Here is a 25,011-nt window from a genome sequence, read left to right as displayed (position 1 = left end):
CCCAGAAGCCCCTCGCATGGGTCCTCCCTGCCTCGGCTGCCTTCTGCCTCCCTCCTCCATTCCACTCCTGCTATTGGCTTCCCCCAGGCTGCCTGTCATCATCCTCAGGTGGTCAGTGAATCCCTGGGGAGGTGTCAAGTTTAAAGGCAACTGGGCGTACATCTCTTGTGTGTGTTGGGGGGAGCTGAGTGGGGGCATCGGCTTTGCAGAGGGCTCACCTCCCTTCCCCCTTCTGTCCACTTCTGGCTCTGGAGTGTGGCCTGGTGATCCACCCGTTGAGGCCTGTCTGTGTGTGTGGCCTATGATACACTCCTTGGAGGGAGTGCGTCAGAGACTGCAGCCAGCCCTGGGCCCCTCACTTCCACCTCCAGCCCCAGGCTCTGAATATGGAGTGGGGAGACCTGACCATACCCCTCAGTCCTGGACTATGAGTAGTCACAATAGAGTGGATTTTGGGGTCTTGCACACAGTAGGTGCTTAATACATGACTGTTGGAGGAAGCCAAATTCCTCTGATTCTTCTTCCCTTACTCCAAATCACAGTAGGACAGCTAGGAAATGTCAACTCCTATCTCCTGGACACAACACACATACATACACACACACACATACAACACACACGGATCCACATACACATAGACACGTGCAAACACACAAGTGCTTACACATTCAGACACGAACACTCAGACGCACAGACATGCAGGTACTGAAAGACACGGAACACAGCACAGACTCATGCCCTCATGCACAAAGACAGATGCACGGATGCATGCTTGACATTCAAGAGAAGTCACACCCCAGTCACCACCGCCTCATTCCTCACCACACTCCTCAATCTTTGGTTAACGAGGGAAGAGGATATGGAGGCCACCACAACAGACACATTCGATGGACCCACAGCGCTGGTTGGGAGAAACAGTCCAGTCACCATTCATTAATGGATAAGCCAGTGATAGGTGGGGCTAAGTCCATGTTGGTCATGCCTTTATGGAGCCTAGGTTGGTGACCAGGGGCTCCTATAGTTGTTTCTCTATCAGTGTGGTTCAGGAGAGGCTGGGGGACTCCTCAGATACTCATAGGCACTGGGGAGTAAGAGTGTCCATTCATTCATTCGTCCATCAGATATTAATTGAGTGCCTTCCTTCTGCCAGGCCCTCCAAGAGGCTGGGCAACGTCTTAAGCTCGGCCTGCTGGGTTGAGCGCAGTGAGCCCCACCATCCTTTTCACCCCAGGAGATGAGCTCTGAATTGCTGTCCAGCCATGCCCTTCTGGCATTCTCTGTCCTCCCTCTCTGCTCTACATCCCCAGTTCAGCTGGTGTAGCAAGGATGGTGGGAGTTACCCCAGACACCTCACTGGGGCCACTCCTGCTCAGCCCCCTTTCCTGGAGTGTCCTCATCTCCCTGGCCCCTAAGCCTTCATGGTGTTCTGGAGCTTAGTGTCTGGGCCTCTCCCCTTCTCTCTGTGTACCACTCCCTTGGTGAGTTCACTGAGTCTCGCGGCTTTAAATATCACCTACATGCCAACAACGCGAAAACTCACTATCTCTGGCCGGGACCTCTCCTGTGAACACTGGACTCAGGTTCATACCGAGCCCGTGACATTGCCCCAGGAAGTCCCACAGGCATCTCTAACTGAGTATGGCTGATATTGAGCCCCAGTCTCAACCTGTTGCTCCCCCATGGGCACGAGTCTTGGCACCATCCTTGCCTCCTTCCTTTCTCTCGAAATCCACATTCAGTCTTTCAGAAAATCCTGTGTGTAGTGCCCTGGAAATATTTTCAACATTGATCCTATTTCACCCCTTTCACTGCTACCACTCTGGTTCAAGCTGCCATCACCTCCTGCCTAAATTATAGCAACAGAGTTCTAACTCTTCTGTCAGCTTCTGCCCTCATCCCATTTCAGTCCCTTATGAACACAGCAGCCGGAGCCTGTTCAAAAGTGAGATGGTGTCGGTCAACCAGAGCAAACCCCCAAATTCTCGCTGCAAACCATAGGGTCCTTGGAACTCTCCACACTTGCTCTTCCTTTGCCCTTCCTTGCTCACTCCATTCTTCTCTTACGAGGCTCAGTCCTGTTCCTCAGATATTCCAGGCATGCTCCCAAGCCAGGACCTTTGCACTTACTGTTTGTTCTTCTTTTTATTTTTATTTTTTGAAGCGGAGTTTCGCTCTTGTTGGCGCCTGTAATCTCAGCACTTCGGGAGGCTGAGGTGGGTGGATCACCTGAGGTCAGGAGTTCGAGACCAACCTGGCCAACATGGCGAAATCCCGTCTCTACTAAAAATACAAAAATTAGCCAGATGTGGTGGCGGGCACCTGTAATCCTAGCTACTCAGGAGGCTGAAGCAGGAGAATCGCTTGAACCCAGGAGGCAGAGGTTTCAGTGAGCCAAGATTGCGCCACTGCACTCCAGCCTGGGTGACAGAGCAAGACTCCATCTTAAAACAAAACGAAACAAAACAAAACAAAAAAAGAATTAATTGAGCTGTTTGGGAACATCGAAAACAAGCCCCAGGTCCCTTAGGAGATGCTCTACATGGGTTGAAATGTGCTCTTTGGGGAGAAAGAAGAGTTGCTTCACTGCTTCTTCCCTCTCCTTTCACTTCTGTCCCTATCCTGAAATCTGTCCCCTGCCTCATGGCCCATGCTCCATCAGTGGCCACCTCTGCTGCTGTCAGCTCTGTCTCCCAAACATCTCCTTCCTTCTCACCATCACCATGGTTACACTCTGGTTTCCCCCCACCCGCCAACCCCGCCACCTGGGCTCCCTGCCTCCGTTTCCAACCATCACTACCACAGCAGCCAGGCTGATGTGTCTAAATTGGTCACTGCCATCACACTTAGAATGAGAACTGAGGTCTCCCCTTGGTCCCAGGCCCACGTGACTGGGTTCCTGTGCTGTCTCTGCTGTAGGACCCCACTCTACCCCTGCACTGGGCTCCTGCAGGGCCAGCCACACCGCTGATCCTCAAACATGATGCTTTGTGTCTGCTTTAAGGACTCCACTCTTGCTGTTCTCTCTGTCAGCTACTCTTTTCCCTAGAAATCTTACCTGGTTCCCTTTCTTCACTCAGAGAAACTGTGGGACCACCTTATCTAAGTGACATGCCCCCAGGACCCACTGGTCCCTCCCCCATCACTCTCCACTCTCCAACTCCTCCCAGACCACTCAGAAACTATCTCAGCTGGGGCTGGGCATGGTGGCTCACACCTGTAATCCCAACACTTTGGGAGGCCGAGGCAGGCGGATCACCTGAGGTCAGGAGTTTAAGACCAGCCTGGCTTACTTGGTGAAACACCATCTTTACTAAAAATACAAAAAATTAGCCAGGCATGGTGGCACACGCATGTAATCCCAGCTACTCGGGAGGCTGAGGCAGGAGAATCACTTGAACCCGGAAAGCAGAGGTTTGGTGTCACTTGCACTCCTACCTGGATGAAAGAGCAAGAGACTCCATCTCAACAACAACAACAACAAAACTATCTCAGGGTGCGGAGGGCAGGGAGAGGGTGTTTCACACTTGTTTATTACTTGTTTCTTACACTAGGATATACCCTTCATGAAGGCACTGGCCCTCTTTGTTTGATTTACTCTTGGATCCCCAGGACTGACAATAGTGTTGGCACTCAGTGAGTGCTTAGTAAATATCTCTCAAGTGAATGAATGAATGAATGAATGGGCTCTGGTGCCATCTTCTGTAGGGAACCCTTCTGGAAGGACCTTCTCTGGTCTGGGTTAGGGAACAGGTTCCCTCAGCACCACACGCTTCCTTCTATTCCAGCATGCAGCATAAACATTAGGTCCATAGGTCTCCCTCCAGATGGCTAGCCCTCAGGGAGAGGGGCTGCTTCTGCCCCCTCACAGCCTCCCCTGCGGCAGATGAGCTGTGCAGATGGGTTTGACAGACCTTAACTAGGAGTGGACTCAGGCCCTGCCCACCCCAGGTGCAGCTCAGCCCGCCTCCTTGGGCCTAAGCTCTGCACACCTCTGGGAGCCACCCGCCTACCTCTGGCGAATGGGAACCCAGCTGTTTTCTTCTGGAAGCCTGTTGCTTGCATTGATCTCGGGGCATTAGACTGTGATTTACTTGAGTGTTCACATATTCACCCGCCCAGTCACTTCATTGCTGAGTCATCAAAGTGTTTTTTTGGGTCAAATTCCCTGCCATTGCCTTTTCTGGGTGCTTGGGGTGCAGAAATGAATGGGATATAGCTCTGCCTTCAGGAAGCTCATAGCCTCTTGGGGATATCAAGTGTGAACCAGCGAAATTGCAGCAAAGTGTGGTCAGGGTTGAATTGTAGACATATGCAGCGTGCCAGGGAGGCCCCAGAGGAGCTCTGAATCAGAAGCAGGGGTAGGGAGTGGGGGCAGGGGGAATCCTTCTAGAAAAATCATCCCTGTCTCCCAGCTTCTCTCAAGATCTAGGTTAGAACTTCGTAGAGAATGATAGAAACTCATGTCTTCCAGCTTTAAAAAATGATTTTTGTTGTCCAGCCCAGGACTAGCATTTTATAGACCAGGGGTCAGCAAACTATACCAAATGAAGACTGCTGCCTGGTTGTGTAAATCAAGTTAAGCTTCAGTGTAACACAGCCACACATATGCCTCCTTATTGTCAGTGGCCACAAGAGCAGAGCTGGGTAAATGGGATAGAGACTGTATGGTCCCAAAAGCCTAAAATATTCAACGTCTGATCCTTCATAGAAAAAGTTTGCCGACCCCTGTTACAGATGTTCAAAAAATATTGTTGAATTAAGTCAACTCAAATCAGACCTTCAGAATCCTGTGTTGCCAATCTGAGTCCAAGTCCTTTGTCCAGGGACATCAAAATGAACCAAATACTCTATGCTCTATGCTCTTCTTTCTTAAAAACAAGGAAATGGAGGTGTTGAATTGTTAGGAATTGCCACTGAAGAATCCTCTATCTCTTCTTAACAGAAAGCATTCATTGAGCCGTTATAAGGGCAGCAATGAATGAGACAAGTTTCCTGCCCCCAGGCGCTTACTGCCTAGCAGATACAGCATGACATAATTCAGACTCCACCTGGTGAGCCCTGTGCTCCGGGAGTGTGGCTCCCAGTGTGAGGCTTGGCTTTGCTTGCTGGCTTCTGCCTTCTACATTCAGGCCTCACCTCTATCATGCAGTGTCTCCCAAGTTGAGCTGTTTTTCCAAGGGCCCTCCCCACCAGGCTGTGCTCTTCTTGGGGCCAGGGACTGCGTCTCCCTCATCCATCTTGGCCTCCCCAGCACTGAGCACAGGATCCAGCACACAGAAGGAGCTCAACCCACATTTACTGCACAGCCGGGCTCCTGCAGCCCCACCCCAGACACAGTCGTAGGTAACAGGTAACCACAACCAAATGGCCTGTTAGGAATTCCAGTTAAGAGCAACGTCTTGAGGGAATTCATAAAAGGAAATGACGAGCAGGGTATGATATTTTTTCCTTTAAAAAAAAGAATCTAAAAATTGCATCGTGTTGCCTCCCTCTCTCTTCCCAGCTGCCTGACTGACTTCACATTCCACGGGCTTTTCAATGAAACCAGATTCCAGGCTGACCTGAGAGCTGGGCTTGATGTGAGAAGTAATTATTGAAAGAGACAGGGGCAATCTATATAATAAAATGCCTCCTACATACTTCATAAAAGTGATCTGAGGATAATGGCAACCGTTGTGCTGTTGGGGAGGGGAGGTGGAAGGGTCTGGAGCAGAGGCGGGGATGCTCCTGGGAGGAGAGCAAACCTCCTTCCAAAGAGATGGCCTGAGAACCTTTGGCTTTGCTGTCCCAGGCATCAAGGACTCTCAGCCCCTCTCTTGGAAATCCCTTTCTCAGGGAATAGGTAGCCTTGTTAGTTTTTGCTGATACTTGAGACATTTCCTTGGGGCCTCAGACTGCTTTCTCTTGATAATATGTCTCAGGTGGATTTAAGATTGCAGCTGTTACATCAGGATTTAACTTTGACTTACTTGACTTGCGGGGGGAAGAAAAAATCCCTCTCTCTCTCTCTCTCTCTTTTTTTTTTTTTTTTTTTTTTATTAGAAGTTCCAATCTGGCACTGCCTGGTGGGTTCCTTCATCCAATTATTCAAGAAATATTCACTGAGTGCTTATTACATGCCAAGCACTGGGCCGAGAATATAATGGTGAATGCTAGGGTGAGTCCATACGCTAGCAGAGTTGGGAGATGGTTACTCAAATAGTCAAGGACCCCATAGCAATGATAAAGTACTGTCCTCTGGGAACTCATGCAGAAGGCAGGAAGGACTTCCTGGAGAAGGTGATGTTTTAGCTGAGGTCGACTGAGTAGGAGTTTGCCAGACAAAGACGGGGAGGGAAGGGCGTTGCAGGCAGAGGGAACAGCATGTATGAAGATCTGCACTCCGGAAAGGAGAGAGATTCAGCTTTTGCCTGCCCTCTGCTGTGATGAGGGCCTCTAGATAGGCCTGGTCCTTGACTCTGTGAAGGATGGAAGGGCAGGGCCCACCACCAGGAGGGAGATAGAAACAATTGTGTGCACTCACGGAGGAAATATTCTGCTGTGTCAGCTTCGTAATCTGCATCCTCTGGGAAGTGATCGATTTGCTTGCACAGACCTTTGAAATTCCCTGCAAAACAAGGGGAGAAGGAGGGCATGAAACATCATAGTTTTGGGGGTGCTTAGGGCCCACCTGCCTCTTCTAGACTTCTGGCTCTTTGGAAACTCACTCAGCCGTCTCTCTCACCCCTGAAGGAAGGTTTCATTTTGTCTGTTTGGACATCTGCCTGGTGAATCACAATACACACCCGCAGTACTGCGGAGAGGATCTAAAGCCGACGACTTCAAAACGCTGCCTTCTGTCCCTGCACCGAAGCTTCTGAGGATTAGCGGAGGCTTGGCAGTGGTGGAGGCTTGATTCCGGGCTGGGGACTGCCACGGAGGAGGTTGATGAACACTCCTCAGCCCGTCTCTGTGCCCCAGCTTGGCTGGGAGTCACCCTGCATTTTACATGTGAGAAAGCAGCAGATCACTTTCTAACAGGGACACACCCCACACTGGTGCTGCCAGATGCTGCCACAGCCCTTTAGAAGAGCCTGCAAAACACTTTCCCATCTGCAATTGCGCGAAATTCACCAAACCCAGCCGCCAACCGCTCTGAAATAAATATGGGGGTGGGGAAGAGATTGAGCCCCCTGGGGGCTGTACCCTTGGCCAAGTTCTTGAACTACAACTCAATTTGGTTCCACCACAGGCCTGTGAGAGGGGTCTTATCATCCCCATTGTACAGATGAGGACACTGAAGCTCAGAGAGGCAAAACTATCTGAGTAAGTACTTGTGGCTAGGAAATGATGGAATCAGGGCTCCAACTAGGGTCTTTTGACTCTAAACATTTCCTTGGTGCCTGCTGGGAAGGTGAGAACCGGCCCGGGGCAAATCCCAGCACAGTGTCACAGGCAGGTCCTCCCCTATGTTCACTGATGAGTGAGTGAACTCTTGAATGCAGCCTTTCTAAAAACTGGTAAGTAGCATAGACCGTACAATCACCAGAGCATCGGCTTCCTAACGGCAGAGACTGTTTCATTCACCATCTTATCCCCAGCACCAGCATAGGCACAGCGAACGTCCTTTAACCTTCTCTGAATGGAAGAAGAATTGGGTGGGGTGTATGCACAGTGGGTAAGACGCAGGTTGCACAGCCAGACTGCCTGGGTCCAGCTGTGTGTCACTTAGTGTCCTTACCTGAGAGTGGCAATAACAAGAATTCTTCCCTGGCAGATTGTCGTGGAGGTTCACTGAGCTGATGCATGTTGAGTAGTCAGAACAGTGCCTGACACATTTAGGAAGTCCTTGGGGGCATTGACGTGAGAGAGAAATGAAATTTGACTATGTCCAGCCACTGACTTAGTAGCTAGTGTGACCTAATTAATAGAGCCCTCAATACATGTTGGCAATGATTTCCTTCTACAGTCCTGAGACTATGTCTTATAAAGTAGGGGCAGATTCCAGTGTGTACTATAGATATTACTCAGGAATTTTATGGTATTACATATACCTTTTTTTTTTTTTTTTTTTTCTGAAATGGAGTCTCACTCTGTCACCCAGGCTTAAGTGCAATGGCACGATCTCGGCTCACTGCAACCTCCGCCTCCCGAGTTCAAGCGATTCTCCTGCCTCAGCCTCCCAAGTAGCCGGGGTTACAGGCACACACCATCATAACTGGCTAATTTTTGTATTTTAGTAGAGATGGGATTTCACCATATTGGCCAGGCTGGTCCCCCACTCCTGACCTCAAGAGATCTGCCTACCGTGGCCCCCAAAAGTGCTGGGATTACAGGCATGAGCCACTGTGCCCAGCCTAGACCTATATGTATGTACAAAATATAGAATTATATATTAGTTTGGTGCAAAAGCAATTGTGGTTTTTGCCATCCAAGTAATAGTGAAACCGTAATTACTTTGCACCAACCTAATAGTACGCAGGTATATAGTATACAGGGATACTTATTACTACATAGAAATATAAGCATTTTAGGAACTTCTGGCTATGCTGCATATAATGGAAAAGAGGAACCTCTGTAACTTCCTTTCACACATGAGCTCTCCCTGTACCAAATTCACCAACTTTTTCTACAAGAGAAACAATTCCCCAGAGCATATCGGGACTTTCGGTCGCTTCACTGAAGCTTGGTAGGGCCACTCAAAATGGTCCCATGGGCAGGTGTCTTCTCTGAGTGTTTTGGGTTCCGTGCTTTTTGCTGTTCCCACCCCTCTCCTGTCATGGCCTCTCTGCCCTCCTGCATCTTGGGGTGTTAAAAGGAAGCCTTGTCCCCTCCGTAGTACCTTGTTTCCCTAATCCAACCACTCACCCTTCTCTGTGGGAAAAGTCTTCATACCAGCTGCTAAGAGGATAACAAATTCTCCCTATTGTTACAATTACGAATCAGTGTATTTGAAAAGCACTTTGCGAAGCACTTTCATATCCTTTCAATTCAATCTGACAAATATTTCAGCAAGCCGGTGCCAGGCATCTTTATAAAGAATCTGTGCAGGAGTGAGGCTCAGAGAGCAGTACTGACATGCCCCGAGGCGTTCCACAAATTGAGGACAGAGCTTAACCCAGAAGGGCCCCAGCTGCATCCTGGTGGGCCACACCCACTCCTGTTCCCCACAGGAACAGAAGGGTGGAAAGGGAGGGATTATGAGGATGGATCATGGAGTCCAAGCTGGGTAAACAGGGAAATGAGGACCTGAAGGGCAAGTGAGGCAGTGCAAAGGCAGGGGTGCGGGGTGGAGCAGGGAGGGCAGTCAATGCTTTTGAGCCTAGGGTTGGGGTGGGGTCAAAGCATTATTGAAATGGGGGTGCATGGGAGTGAGCTGCAAGGGTGGCACGTGGTAGCCAGAGAGTGGAATGTAAAAGATAGAGTTGAGGGGGTGCGGGTATTGGAAATGCCAAGGGCAAGGGTAAGACCCCACAGGAACAGGAGCTCACATTCTACGGGGAGCCTGGTGGCTCCTCTGGTGCAAGCCTGGGCCTCACTCATCCTTGGACCATCGGCTCCTAGCACAGTGCCTGGCACAGAAGGAGGGTTCAGGAGATGCTAACAGAGAGGCCGTGTGAGATAATCAGTGGCCCAGACCTCTCCTCGAGGCCTAGACCTGGGTATCCAACTGCCTATTTGATGTCTCTTGGTGGATGTTTTAAAGGCACTGAACGTGAACTCCTGATCTTTCCCTCCTGCCTGGTGCTCTGGAGGCCCCAGTTAGCTCGGCAAATGCTTCTCCAGGACTTCCTGGTGTAAGCCTGAGCCTAGTTGTCAGCGCCGACATCTATCTCTTCCTCCTCCCTGCAGGCTCCATCCATCAGGGTGTCCTGTCTGTGTTAGATCCTTAGTGTCTCAAACTTGCCTGATGCCTCTGAGACAGCGCCGCCCACCACCAGGCCACCATCCCTGCTCCCTGCATGGCTGCCGTGGCCTCCCCACTCATCAGTTTGCACCCACTCTTATCCTTCTCTACAGAGCTATGACAGTGATCCTTTGTACATGCAAATCTGATCATGCCACCTCCAGCTCGGAAACACTCCAGCTTCCCAGTGCTCTCGGGGAAAAGCTCAACATCTCTAACAAAGCCTGACCCTCAACCTCCACCTCTGGCCTCACCTCCCACCTGCCTCCTCCCTCCTTGCTCATCTCTGCCTTCTTTCCCGCCACGCTCCCTCCTACCTCAGGACCTTGGCACATGCATGCTGGTCCTGCTGCCTGAGCGCCCACCATGTCCTTTGTTGCCTCTTTCTCCTAACCTCCCTGTGTCTCCCTGCACTGTGCTACTGGGGTGTCCTCCATTAGCTGGCTAGTGCTGGCTGCTTTGTGTTGGAGGGAGATATTAAGGCCTGTATGCTACTAGTGGGAATGTTCTAGTAGAGAGGGAAGAAGGGAAGGACTGGGGGCAGTGGCTCAGGCTTTAGCTTTGGGAAGCTGAGACAGGAGGATCCCTTGAACCCAGGAGTTCAAAACCAGCGTGGGCAACATAGCAAGACCCTATATCTACAAAAAATAAAAACTAATTAGCCAAGTGTGGTGGTATGTGTCTGTGGTCCTAGCTTACTTGGGAGGCTGAGGCAGGAGGATCCCTTCAACTCAGGTGTTTGAAGCTGCAGTGAGCTAGGATAGCACCACTGCACTCCAGTCTGGTGACAGAGCAAGACTCTGTCTCGAAAATAAAATCAAAATAAAAAAGTAAAAGAAAGGAGGACAGAAGGGATAACCTGCAGAGATGGGGACGCAATACAGATGCACTGTGCAAGGAGATGAGGCCCAGGACACAGTGCAAGGATGGGTGGTGCTGTGCCAGGAGGGACAGCAGAGCTCGTGGGTGCAGTGCTGGGGATGGGCAGACATGGTGGGAGGGTATAACACTTCACTTCTGCTTCCTTCTATTTTCCCGACGAAATGGGAAGTAGGAGCATTAACTGAGAGGATGGGGAGGAAGGGTTGGGGATGGGAGGACAGAGGAAGGGAAGCGAGAGTGGGAGGGAGTGGACCAGGCTGTGAAGTGTGTGTGTCAGTGGCATGAAGGTCTCTTCTGAGATTCTGTGGCTTTCTCCGGCCACATTCGGGGCGTGGGTGCAGTTAGTTGGAGAGTCGCCTCTAACCAGGAGGAGGTTTGTGAGGTGAGTGCAACAGGGAGAGGGTGGAAAGGGAGGGATTATGAGGATGGATCATGGAGTCCAAGCTGGGTAAACAGGGAAATGAGGACCTGAAGGGCAAGTGAGGCAGTGCAAAGGCAGGGGTGGGGTCAAAGCATTATTGAAATGGGAGTGCATGGGAGTGAGCTGCAAGGGTGACACGTGGTAGCCAGAGAGTGGGATGTAAAAGACAGAGTTGAGGGGGCGTGGGTATTGGAAATGCCAAGGGCAAGGGTAAGAGCCCGAATGAGGCGGCTCGGGACAGGTGGAGGTAGGATGATCTTCAAGTACGCACTGGAAAGGTCATACAAATTAATAGATAAGGCAAAACTACAATGTTCGCTCATATGTTCTGTATACATCAAGTATATATTAAGAAACTGCCTACCCGGTTAAAATGTGAAGGGCAAATGATTCATCAAATTATTCTAATAAGCCCCAAACCACCGACTGGGTTTGAGAAATGAATAGTGTGATCTTTTGATGATGAGGCTGTTATGAGCTAAATGATGGCTTGACTGGACCGTGCTTTGACACAGGGAACCATACCAGATGCTCCCTAGACTTCCCTGTTAGAGTAAGGGTCATTCCATCTCGGCGAGTGCAGAATCTTCTCCTAACTTGTCCTCTACTGTTTGACTGGAGGACCTCTCCATGCCCAGCAGCCTCAGGAGGTCAGGGCCACTCTGCTTCTCTTGCCCCCACCCTTGCGGAGGGCCTTGGAGCTTATAGAACCTGAGAACAGAGCTGAGATCTCAACCCAGCCTTGGGCAGCGAGGAGAGGAGATGGAGCCTTAGTCCCAGCTCCTCTCTTCTCTCTGCCAGGCCCAACACAGGAGCCACCCCTGCCCCCGGCCAGCTTCCCTGACATAGCAAGACTGATTGGTACAACAGAATTTCAATATTTAACAATAGGTGAGGCAGTGCTGGCACACCAGGTTGGAGTGAAGGGGTCAAGATCAGGGACTGGAGGGGCTGCTTGCCTGGTTGTGGAATCTCCAAGGATGATAACGGGAGCAGCATTGGAGGCAGAGGCAGTGAGCCAGCGCTCAGCTCCCCAAGGACTGAATGACGGTGGCCATGAGGGAGTCAGACAGGTAGGCTGAGATGTGTTTCACAGAGACAGGGAGTTTAGGGAGGAGGCAGGGAAATGGACCGGAAATGTTGATGAGGTCCAGGGAGGCCTGGGATGTGGGCAGTAAAACACTCTCCCACACAGTGAGAGTTTGCAGGGGCGGTGGTGTCCTTCGGGGAGAGCCAGGTTTCCATTAGAGCAAGGACAGGAAGGGGGGATTCTGCTGGCACTGTGACCTAAATTCTAGAAGGTGCCATGGCAAGGATTTAGGAGGGCGGGGGAGTTAGAGATCCAGCCAGATCAGGGGACACATGGCCCTGAGGGACAAGTGATGAGTAGGGAGGAGTGATGGGGGTAAACTGGGATACAGGTCACGGTGAGATTGGTTCCAACGCCTCCGGTGGCGATGAGGCTGTGAGGGTCGGCTGGAGGAGCACAGGGTCTCCAGGAGCACTTGGAGCTCAGTGGAACCTGGATTCAGTCTAATGGTGGTGCTGGGGAAGGGTGTGGGAGGGGAGGGGGTACTAGCAGCACTCAAGCATTAGAGGTGAAATTTGAACTTTGTAGGACATCTGCGTCAACAGATACCACTCCAGTAAGAGGAGAGTGGTGAGAGGTGATGAAATGAATGAGATTTCATTTCCCTAAGGCCAGCCTAGGGTTCCATTGTATTTCTTTCTGGTTGGTGGTAATCCACCCTGGGGGTTGTGATGGCTTCAGGCACAGATGGATCCAGGTGCTCCAAAATCTGGAATCTCTCTCCATCTCTGACTTTCCTCCTAGCTGGCTTCATTTCTAGGCATCCTCTGTCCCTATGGTAGAGACTAAGGGTCAAATGCCTAGCACTGGGATGGTAGAGGAAAATCTAACCTAATCTCTGCCTTTCAGGCTCACATTCTAGAGAGAAAGACAGACGGTACAGAATTTACTAGAGTGCAACGCCTCACATAATATATTAGAAGGAGGTGTGAGGCCTTATGGCAGCACAATTGTTCAGCTATCATTTATGTAGCACCAACTCTATGCCATGCTTCGTGCAATCTGCTGAGAACCCAGAGAGGGAAAAATACACTTTCTGTCCTCAAGGAACTTGCAGTCTATGGTAGCAGACAGAAAACACACGCTGTGGTGTAGAGGATGTGTGTGATGACGGAGGACAGTGGAGCGTGTCTGGGGCACACAGAAGGAAGGCTTGTCCAGGCGTGACAGTGTGTGGGTGACACAGGTCTCCTGAGGAAGAGCAGGTGCCTGAGCTGACACAAAGTGGAGGAGTCAGCCTGGTGAAGCAGGGAGGGGTCTGTGTGTGTCTGTGTGTGTGTGCGTGTGTGTGTCTGTGTGTGCATGGGTGTGTGTGTCTATGTGTGTGCATGCGTGTGTGTCTGTGCATGTGTGTGTGTGTTTGTGTGTGCATGGGTGTGTGTGTTTGTGTGTGTGCATGCATGTGTGTCTGTGTGTGCATGGGCGTGTGTGTGCATGTGCGTGTGTTTGTGTGTGTGCATGGGCGTGTGTGTGTGCATGGGCGTGTGTTTGTGTGTGTGCATGTGTGTGTGTTTGTGTGTGTGTGCATGGGTGTGTGTGTATGTGTGTGTGTGCGCGCGCATGTGTGTGTGTGCATGGATGTGTGTGTGTGCATGGATGTGTGTGTGTGTGTGCATGGGTGTGTGTGTCTGTGTGTGCATGGGTGTGTGTCTGTGTGTGTACATGGGTGTGTGTGCGTGCATGGGTGTGTGTGCACATGGGTGTGTGTGCATGGGTGTGTGTGCGCATGGATGTGTGTTCGTGTGCGTCTGTGTGTGCATGCGTGTTTGTGTGTCTGTGTCTGTATAGGTACGTGTGTGTCTGTGTCTGCATATGTGTGTGTGTGCCTGTGTATGTCTGTGTGTGCATGTGTGTTTGTCTCTGTGTGTACATGGGTGTGTGTGTGTCTGTGCATGGGTGTGTGTCTGTGTGTATGTGTCTGTGTGTGTAGGCGTGATGACGTGGTGGAGGGGTGAGGAGGGCTTTCTAGCAAGAGCAGTCAGGGAAGTGTGGGACACAGGAGGGAACACACTGTCCCTGTGGGTGGGAGAAGGTTTCTTAGAGCAGAGTTGGGAGTAACAGGACTTGAGAGAAGGCCGGAAGCCAGCAGTGTGTGTGCCGGCTCGCCCCTGCTCGAGGGAGCTCATCGCCAGTGTCTTCCCAGCTCTTGTTAGCAGTTTGAAATTGAATACGGTTGGCGTATTCACACCGTGGGAACCCACGGCAAATGCTACAAACCAAGGTCCCCCACCTCCCACCCAGGGAACTGGTTGTGAAACATTTACCAGCACACCACTGGATGAAGGGTGATCCTGTGTGAGGGGTCAGCTGGTACAATAGACGTGACAAATTGGTGGGATTGGAGATTTGCAAAAGGACTGAGCCCATCGGAGGGCTGGGTGGGTGAGGATGAGGATGGACGATGACTGGAGCGGAGCCCTGGGGTCTCACTCTCCCCTGCCCCCTCGGGAATTGGCTTTGAGCTTCAGGAGGAAAGGGGATGCAGGGAAGACTCTCCCACCAAGAGTTATTCAGCTCAGGGGCTCAGCAACCATGACTCTCCATGGAACCCCCATCCCAGAAGAGTGGCAGTGCCCGGCCAACCGCCAAGCCGAGTGAGTTGAAGCCCCGCCGAGACGGAAAGGCCAAGGGCTGCGCCGTGGGCTGGCACAGTTCTGGCTCCAGGAGTTCACCGTTTCAGGCTGGGAATTGCAGTTTGCAGGTATTAAATAGTTTAAGAGGAGGTTTCATCAGCTTTGTAAAAAGCACATTAATATCTCACACCAACTGCTGTCTTGTTTCTTTAGACACAATAAGCTCCGCATAAACCTGGTCATTAGGGGCTGAACAGACTCTGTTTTATTTTCCACATATTCATGAGAAGCTGAAAGAGCAGCTCTGGAGCCAGAAGGGGACACGGTGGAGCGAGCTGAGGCGTGGAGGGGAGGCTGTCTGAGTAAATTTTTAAGTGAAGCAAATGAAGGGTTTGGTGGGAGCTGCTTTCTCTGTGTTTTCAACCTTTGCTGCTCCTGGCTTTTTGCTTTCCTGGCAAGACCTTCCCTGACGGCAGGGATTCGGGAGGCCTCAGGGAGGGTGGGCCATGCCTGGCTTGTTTCTGGCTGGAACCCCAGGGCCCTGGGCACAGCGCAGCCACCAGCTTGGGTTGGATGGTTTGCAACAACAGAACATGTGGCATCCTATGAGTTTGATCGTTCTTTCGTTCGTTCATTCATTCTTTCAGTGGGTAGTTTCTTTTCTTTTTTTTTGGGGGGGGGGATGGAGGGAAGGGAGGAAGGGCTAGGGGTCAAGAAGGGAGAGGGCAGTGTCAATGGCTACTTTCAAATGCCTGCTGTGTGCTAGCCACTGGGCAGGGTGAGATGAAGTAAGTGGTCTGTCCTGCTTGCCTGCCATGAATTTGCTCCTTCCATTGACTCTCAGCTCCCACTTCACTGAAGTCCCCAGCACTCAGGAGCTGACCCCAACAATGAGCAATTGCTCATCCAACCTTCAGTTGCATCCTGTCCTGGCTCTCGTCTCCATAGCTACCTCTTTAGTTCTTCTTCTTTTTATTGAGACAGGGTCTTGCTGTGTTGCCCAGGTTGGAGTGCAGTGGCGCAATCATGGCTCACTGCAGCCTTGACCTTCTGGGCTCAAGAGATCCTCCCACCTCAGCCTCCCGGGTAGCTGTGGCTACAGGCATGTGTAGTCTAATTTTTGTATTATTTTGTAGAAAGGGGTCTCACCATGTTGCCTAGGCTGTTCTTGAGCTCCTGGGCTCAAGTGATCCGCCCTCCTCAGCCACTCGGGTTCCTTCTTTAGTTTTTCTTTTCTTTCTTTCTTTCTTTTTTTTTTTTTTTTTTTTTTGGAGACAGTCGCTGTCTGTTGACCAGGCTGGAGTACAATGGCACGATCTCAGCTCACTGCAACCTCCGCCTCCCAGGTTCAAGCAATTCTCTTGCCTCAGCCTCCCAAGTAGCTGGGATTACAGGCACCAGCCATCACCCCTGGCTACTTTTTCGTATTTTTAGTAGAGATGGGGTTTCGTCATGTTGGCCAGGCTGGTCTTGAACTCATGACCTCAGGTGATTCACCCACCTCGGCCTCCCAAAGTGCTGGGATTACAGGCAAGAGCCACCGTGCTGGGCCCCTTTAGTTCTTTACACATGATTTGGGGGAGGAGATTGGGCTCCAGAGTTAGAAAGATCTGGCTTCTAAGCCTGGCTCTGTTACCTAGTAGTTGTGTGAATTTGAGCAAGTTATGTGAAAACTGTGCCTCAGTTTCCTTTGCTGTAAGAAGGCAATATCGGTCGTTGCCGAAGGGGTAAGGGGATTAACTCTGAAGACTCAATGAAATAACAGAAGTGAAGAGCCCCAGTGCAGTTACTAACCCAGAACAGATACTCAACAACGTAGGTCCTCCTTTTTCTTCTTCTTCAAATGACGCCTCTTTCAGGAGGCCTTTCTTGATTGCCCTTAGCCGGGAAGACTTTTCCTCTCCTATGCTCCTTTGCAGTGATTTTTTCAGCATTTTAATGGGCATGGGAAGCCCCTGGGCATCATGTTAAGCCAGGTTCAGATTCGGTGACACTCTGTATTTCTCATGAGTTTGCAGCAGTACCCACGCTGCCAGGCCCCAGTGGGGGGCCACGCTTTGGGTTGGGTAGTGAGGCTGCCAAGCACCTTTTAGCTGCTTTGGTCATATTCTGTTTGTGTATTGTTGTTTGGGAACAAGAAGCTGGAACTCTGTAAGCTCTTTAAGGGCAGAATTTCTTCTAGAGGATTCCCTGAATGTATCATATTTTCCTTGATTCTAAGACGTTCACATGCAAATTTCAATGTTTCTGAAATTGAGATGTGTCTTATAATTCATGAGTTCACTTCACTGCAGTGTGTCTCTTTTTTTCCTGAAAAATCATTATCACATTGATGGTGTGCCTTTTAATTAATGGTAACGGCTGCCTGACAAAAGTTTATTGAACAAATAAATAAATGAATGAGTTAGTGTGTGTGGGTGGCCAGGGACTGTACTACACATTTCCATTCACCTAAACAGTTGAGCATCATGCCAAATATTAGAATCCCTGGGGCAACAGGATCTTTTGCACTTCTCTTATGAAAAACCTACTTGACTATACCTGGCCAGGTCCGGTGGCTCACGCCTGTAATCTCAGCACTTTGGGAGGCTGAGGTGGGCAGATCACCTGAGGTCAGGAGTTCGAGATCCCCCTGGCCAACATGGTGAAACCCCATCTCTACTAAAAATACAAAAATTAGCCAGGCCTGGTGGCAGGGGCCTGTAATCCCAGCTACTCAGGAGGTTGAGGCCTGAGAATTGCTTGAATCTGGGAGGCGGAGGTTGCAGTGAGCCAAGATTGTGCCATTGCACTCCAGCCTAGGCGACAAGAGCAAGAATCCATCTCAAAAAACAAACAACCAAACAACCAACCAAACAAAAAACACCTATTTGACTATTTGACTGTATCTGGCTGAGCATGGTAGCTCATGCCTGTAATCCCAGCACTTTGGGAGGCAGAGGTGGGCCGATCATCTGAGGTCAGGAGTTCTAGACCAGCCTGGCCAACATGGTGAAACCCAGTCTCTACCCAAAATACAAAAATTAGTTGGGTGTGGTGGCACACACCTGTAGTCCCAGTTACTGGGGAGGCTGAGGAGGCTGAGGTGGGAGAATTGCTTGAACCCAGGAGGTGGAGGTTGCAGTGAGCTAAGATCATGCCACTGCACTCCAGCCTGGGTGACAGAGTGAGACCCCGCCCCCACTCCATATCTATTTGAATATATCAAAATATACATATAGCCCGCAACTCAGCAATTCTGCTTAGAAATGTGTGTTGAAGAAACACTTGCATACATGCACACGATGTATAAGAATGTTCATAATAGCACTGCTCATAACAACAACTAACTGGGAATAGCCCAGATTTCTATTATCAGAAAAATGATAGCAACTTGTAGTATATTGATGTAATGTAGTATACGGCAGTGAAAATGAGTGAATTACAGCTACACAAGTCAACCCAGATGAATTCCGCAAACATAGCACTGGACAGAAAAAATCAAGCTGCAGAAAAATACATATGGCATAATTCCATTTTCACAAAGTTAAAAACATATACAACTAAGTTATAGATTATTTAGAAATACATGTGTATGTGGCAAAACTATAAAGTCAAGCAAGAGAATGATAAACATCAAGTTTAAGAGTGTTTGTAGCTGGGCGTGGTGGCTCACACCAGTAATCCCTGCACTTTGGGAGGTGGAGGTGGGAGGATCGCTTGAGCCCAGGAGTTCCAACCCAGCCTGGGCAACATGGCGGAATCCTGTCTCTACAAAAAAATAAAAAATAAGCCAAGCATGGTGGTGCACACCTGTAGTCCCAGCTACTCAGGGTGCTGAGGCAGGAGGACTGCTGGAGCCTGGGAGGTTGAGGCTGCAGTGAGCCATGATCGTGCTACCGCACTCCAGCTTGTGTGACAGAGGAAGACCCTGTCTCAAAGAAAAAAAAAAAAAAGAATGTTTTCCTGAGATAGGGTAGGGCACACAACTGCTTCAATGTCCCAGGAATGCTCTATTTTTTAACTTGGTAGTGAGTGTATAGGCACTCTTCACTTTATCGTTATTCTTTATTCCCTGCTGTGACAGAGGCTGTTTCCAAATATATCTTGTTCTTTTCAAGTTTTCCCTGGACATATGGCTTCCCAGAATGTAGACTTTAGTTCCCAACTTCCCTTGCAGCTAGAGGTGGCCATGTGACAAAGTTTTGACCCATGGGATGCAAGCGGAAATGGTGGGAACGACTTGGGAGGAAAGGCCTTCAGGGCATGGGATGTGCCCTTCTCAGTCCTTTCCTCTTGGCACGTGAACTAAGGAGCTCCAACCGCCGTCTTGGTCGATGAGGCAATCTTGAAAATGGAGAGCTGCATGATGGTAGAATAAGATAAAGGGTATCCGAGCCACACCACCATGGAGTGTTATAGCAGTCGTGGACAACTTATCTCCATAGCAGTGCAATGAGAAAGAAATAAACTATCAACTATCTTTATTTTCTTTCTTTTAAGTTTTTTAGAGAGAAGCTCTTGCTTTGTCACCCAGATTGGATTGTAGTGGCATGATCATAGCTCACTGTGACCTCGAACTCTTGGGCTTAAATGATCCTCCTTCCTCCATCTCCTGAGTAGCTGGGGCTACAGGTGCATGCCACCACACCTGTCCTATCTTTTTAATTTTAGGTAAATAAACAAAAAAAAAAAAAAACAAAAATAAAATGCACAAAACTTTATAGCCAAACCTAATCCTAATGAACATAATCTGTACAAGTTAAAATAATCTTAAAAAAAGCTTGATTTTTAATTTTTTTTTTTTTTTTGATATGGAGTCTTGCTCTGTTGCCAAGGCTGGAGTGCAGTTTTGCGATCTCAGCTCACTGCAACCTCTGCCTCCTGGGCTCAAGCAATTCTTGTGCCTCAGTCTCCTGAGTAGTTGGGATTACAGACATGTACCACCAAGCTTCGCTAATTTTTGTGTTTTTGGTAGAGATGGAGTTTTACTATGTTGGCCAGGTCTGGAACTCCCAACCTCAGGTGATATGCCTGCCCTGGCCTCCCTAAGTGCTGAGATTATAGGCATGAACCACCGCTCCCGGCCTAAAATTTTTTTTAACTGCATTTTATTGTGTATACTTTAAGGTATACAACATGATGTTGTATGATTACGTATATATAGCAAAAGGGTTGCTATAGTGGAAAAAATAAACACATCCATCATCTCACATAGTACTCAGTTTTTCCCTGTGTGGCAGGAGCAGCTATAACCTCATTTAGCAAAAATCCTGAATACAGTACACTATTATTAACAATAGTCCCCATGTTGTACATTAGGGCTCTGGCATTGTTCACCCTATACATTTGCTACTTTGAATCCTTTGACCTATCTCTCTCCATTTCTTCCCTCTCACCCCAGATCTTGGTAACCACTGTTTTATTCTCTATCTCTACATACTTGATATTTGACTTTTTTTTTTTTTTTTTGGTAAAGATTCCACATCAGTGGGGTCATAAAATAGTTTTCTTCCGTGTCTGGCTTATTTCACTTAGCATATTGTCCTCCAGGTTCATGCACGTTGTGGCAAATGGCAGATCTCTCCCTTTTTAAAGGCTGAATCATAAATAATATTCCATTGTATGTGAACACCATAGTTTCTTTATTCATTCATCCATTGATGGACATCTAGATTGTTTCCATATTTTGGCTATTGTGAGTATTGCTGCAATGAACATGAGAGTGTAGATACCTTTTTTATTTTTTATTTTTTTTGTGGGGACAGGGTCTCCCTTTGTTACCTAGGCTAGAGTGCAATGGCACAGTCTCGGCTCACTGCAACCTCCGCCTCCTGGGTTCAAGTGATTCTCATGCTTCAGGCTCCCGAGTAGCTGGGATTACAGGCGCCTGCCACCACGCCTGGCTAGGTTTTGTATTTTTAGTAGAGAGAGAGTTTTGTCATGTTGGCCAGGCTGGTCTCGAACTTCCAACCTCATGATCCAAGCACCTCGGCCTCCCGAAGGGCTGGGATTACAGGCACGAGTCACCGCACCTGGGGAGTGTAAGTATCATTACAAGGTGGTGATTTCATTTCCTTTGGGTATAAACCAGAAGACATATTGCTGGGTCATATGGGAGTTCTATTTTTACTTTTTTTTGAGGAAACTCCATACTATTTTCCACAATGGTGGCATCAACCTACATTACCACCTAACAGTGTGCGAGGATTCCCTTTTCTCCACACTCTCGCCAACACTCGTTATCTTATGTCTTTTGATAATAGTTACCCTCACGGGTGTGAAGTGGTATCTCACAGTCATTTTCATTGGCATTTCCCTGAAGATTAGTAATGTTGAACACTTTCCCATTTACCTATTGGCCATTTTAATGTCATCTTTGGAGAAATGCCTGTTAAAGTCCTTTGCTCATTTTTAAATTGTGTTATACATTTTCTTGCTATTGAGTTGTGTCTGTTCTTTATAAATCTTGGATATTGAGACTTTAAACAAGAATATATATTTTAAAAAACCTCGGATATTAACCCTTATCTAATATATGGTTTGCAAATAATGTTTCCCAATCTGTACGTTGCCCTTTCATTTTGTTGTCTGTTAAAATAGCCTTCTTTTGTATTTATTATTAAACACATTCTAAAAATAAATAAATAAATATATATATATTTTGTTTTTTGAGACAGAATCTTGCTCTGTCACCCAGGCTGGAGTGCAGTGGTGCGATCTTGACTCGCTGCAACCTTCGCCTCCCAGGTTCAAGTGATTCTCTTGCCTCAGCTAACCGAGTAGCTGGGATTACAAGCACCCGCCACCACGCCCGGTTAATTTTTGTATTTTTAGTAGAGACGGGGTTTTGCCATGTTGGCCAGGCTGGTCTTGAACTCCTGACCTCAGGTGATCCACCCGCCTCAGCCTTGCAAAGTGTTGGGATTACAGGCGTGAGCCACTGCGCCCAGCCTACTTCTTCATTATTATTATATCTGTTATGGCGATCTGTGATCAGTGATCTTGGATGTTACCATTGTAATTGTTTTAGAGTGCCATGAACTGCACCATATAAGATGGAGAACTTAATTGATAAGTGTTATGTATGTTCTGCCTGTTCCACCAATTGGCCATGTCCCTGTTTCTCTCCCTCTCCTTGGACCTCCCTATTCTCTAAGACACGACAATACTGAAACTAGGGCAATTAAGAACCCTACAATGGCCTCTAAGAGTTCAAGTGAAAGAAAAGGAGAGTTGAACATATCTCACTTTAAATCAAAGCTAGAAACAATTAAGCTTAGTGAGGAAGGCATGTCATAAACTCAGGCAAGCTGAAAGCTAGGCCTGTTATGTCAAACAGTTAGCCAAGATATGAATGCAAAGGGAAAGTGCTTAAAGGAAATTAAAAGTGCTACTCTCTATGAATGATAAGAAAGTGAAATATATTTGCGGATATGGAGAAACTTTGAGCGGTCTGGATAGATCAAACCAGCCACAGCATTCCCTTAAGCCAAAGTCTAATCCAGAGAAAGGCCCTAACTCTCTTCAATTGTATGAAGGCTGAGAGAGGTGAGGAAGCTGCAGAAGAAAAGCTGGAAGCTAGTAGAGTTTGGTTCATGAGGTTTAAGAAAGAAGCTCCTGCATACACTAAAGTGCAAGGTGAAAGGGCAAGTGCTGATGGAGAAGCTGCAATAAATTATCCGGAAGATCTGGTTAAGATCATTGATGAAGGTGGCCACACTAAACAACAAATTTTCAAGGTAGATGCAACAGCCTTCTATTGGAAGAAGGTGCCATCGAGGACTTTCGTAGCAAGAGAGGTCAATGGTTGTCTTCAAAGCTTCAAAAGACAGGCTAACTCTCTTGATAGGGGCTAATGCAACTGGTGACTTTAAGTTGAAGCCAAGGCTCATTTACCATTCTAAAAATTTTAGAGCCCTTAAGCAATATGCTAAATCTATTCTACCTGTGCTCTATAAATGAGATAAAAAAGCCCAGATACAGCACATCTATTTACAGCAGGATTTACTGAATACTTTAAGCCCACTATTAAGATCTACTGCTCAGAAAGAAGATTTCCAAATATTACTGCTCATTTACCACGCACCTGGTTCCCAAGAGCTCTGATGGAGATGTACAAGGAGATGAATGTTGTTTTCATGCCCGCTAACACAACATCTCTTTTGCAGCCCATGGATCAAGAGTAATTCTGACTTTGAAGTCTCATTATTTAAGAAATACATTTTATGTAAATGATGAGTTGATGGGTGCTGACGAGTTGACGGGTGCAGCACACCAACATGGCACAGGTATACATATGTAACAAATCTGCACGTTGTGCATATGTACCCTATAACTTAAAGTATAATAATAATAAAAAAGGAATACATTTCATAAGGCTATAGCTGCCAGAGACCGTGATTCCTCTGATGGATCTGGGCAAAGTAAATAAAAAATCTTCTGGAAAGGACTCAACATTCTCAATGCCAATAAGAACATTTGTGATTCGTGGGAGGAGGTCAAAATATCAACATTAACAGGAATTTTGAAGAATTGGTTCCAACTCTTATAGATGACTTTGAGGGGTTCAAGATTTCAGAAGAGGAAGTAATTCAGATGTTCTGGAAATAGGAAAACAGCTCGAATTAGAAGTGAAGCCTGAAGATGTGAGTGAATTGCTGCAATCTCATGATAAAACTTGAGTGGATGAGAGGTGGCTTTTTATGGATAAGCAAAGAAAGTGGTTTCTTGAGATGGAATCTATTCCTGGTGAAGATGCTGTGAACATAACTGAAATGACAAAGTTTTTAGAAGATAATATAAAGTTAGTTGATAAAGCAACAGCAGGGTTTGAGAAGACTGACTCCAACTTTGAAAGAAGTTCAACTGTAGATAAAAAGATATCAAACAGTATCATTTACCATAGAGAAATCTTTTGTGAAAGGAAGAATCAATTGATGTGGCAAACTACATTGTTTTCTTAGTTTAAGAAATTGCCACAACCATCCCAGCTTTCAGCAACCACCACCCTGATCAATCGGCTGCTATCAACATTGAGGCAAAACCCTCCACCAGCAAAAAGATGGTGACACGCTGAAGGCTCAGATGATCAGTAGCATTTTTAGCAACAAAATATGTTAAAGTTATGTATGTACATTGTTTTCTTAGACATAATGCTATTGCACACTTAATAGACTACAGTGTAGTGTAAACATAACATATTTTTTTTTGAGACAGAGTCTCACTCTGTCACCTAGGCTGGAGTGAAATGGCACAACTGTAGCTCACTGCAGCCTTGACTTCCTAGACTTAAGCAATCCTCCCACCTCAGTCTCCCGAGCAGCTGGGACCACAGATATGTGCCACCACGACTGTCTAATATTTTATTTGTCGAGATGGGGTCTCACTATGCTGCCCAGACTGGTCTCAAACTCCTGGGCTTAATAGTCCTCCCGCCTCAGCCTCCCAAAATGTTGGGATTACAGGTATGAGCCACTGCCCTTGGCCTAACATAACTTTATTTTTTGAGACAGAGTCTCGCTTTTTTGCCCAGTCTGGAGTGCAGTGGTGTGATCTCAGCTCACTCCAACCTCTGTCTCCTGGGTTCAAGCAATTCTCCTGCCTCAGCCTCCCGAGTAGCTGGGAGTATAGGTGCCCATCACCATGCCCGGCTACTTTTTGTATTTTTAGTAGAGATGGGGTTTCACCATGTTGGCCAGGCTGGTCTCGAACTCCTGGCCTCAATTGATTCACCCACCTCAGCCTCCCAAAGTGCTGGGATTACAGGCATGAGCCACCATGCCCAGCCCCAACATAACTTTTATATGCACTAGGAAACCAAAAAATTTGTGTGACTTACTATGTTATGACATTTGGTTTATTGTGGTGATCCAGAACCCAATCCGCAGTATTTCCCAAGTCTGCCTATCTGCCTGTATGAGAGAGGCAGTGATGCCCAGTGGTTAGCTTCACAGGGTCTGGAGGCTGGCTACCTGGGTCCACATTCTGGTTATGCCACTGAACCTCTGAGCGTCGGCTCCTCCGCTGTAAAACGAGGAGTCAAACTTCTCTCATAGGATTGTGAGAATTGCATAAAACACTGCATTGAGAGGGCTTAGCATCGCGGCTGTCACCTAGCTCGATAAGAGGTAGGTGTGATTACATTTTGCTGGGCCCCATGGTCGGGGTACAGATAGAT

At 48.1% G+C, this 25,011-nt stretch overlaps 1 protein-coding gene across 1 annotated transcript in view; it reads right to left on the bottom strand.

The window, feature by feature from the left end:
- Nucleotides 1–6,635, bottom strand: part of CACNG2 (calcium channel, voltage-dependent, gamma subunit 2) — a 25,030-nt gene extending 18,395 nt beyond the window's left edge. The window contains exon 1 of the mRNA XM_011979139.1: nucleotides 6,524–6,635. Coding sequence (XP_011834529.1) covers nucleotides 6,524–6,635 — 112 coding nt within the window. The remainder of the gene's footprint in view (nucleotides 1–6,523) is intronic.
- Nucleotides 6,636–25,011: the final 18,376 nt, after the last annotated feature.

Source organism: Mandrillus leucophaeus, unplaced genomic scaffold (assembly GCF_000951045.1).
Source record: "Mandrillus leucophaeus isolate KB7577 unplaced genomic scaffold, Mleu.le_1.0 Scaffold2, whole genome shotgun sequence".
NCBI lineage: Eukaryota > Metazoa > Chordata > Mammalia > Primates > Cercopithecidae > Mandrillus > Mandrillus leucophaeus.
Note: the sequence above shows the minus strand (reverse complement) of the source record. Positions and strands in the feature narration are given on the sequence as shown.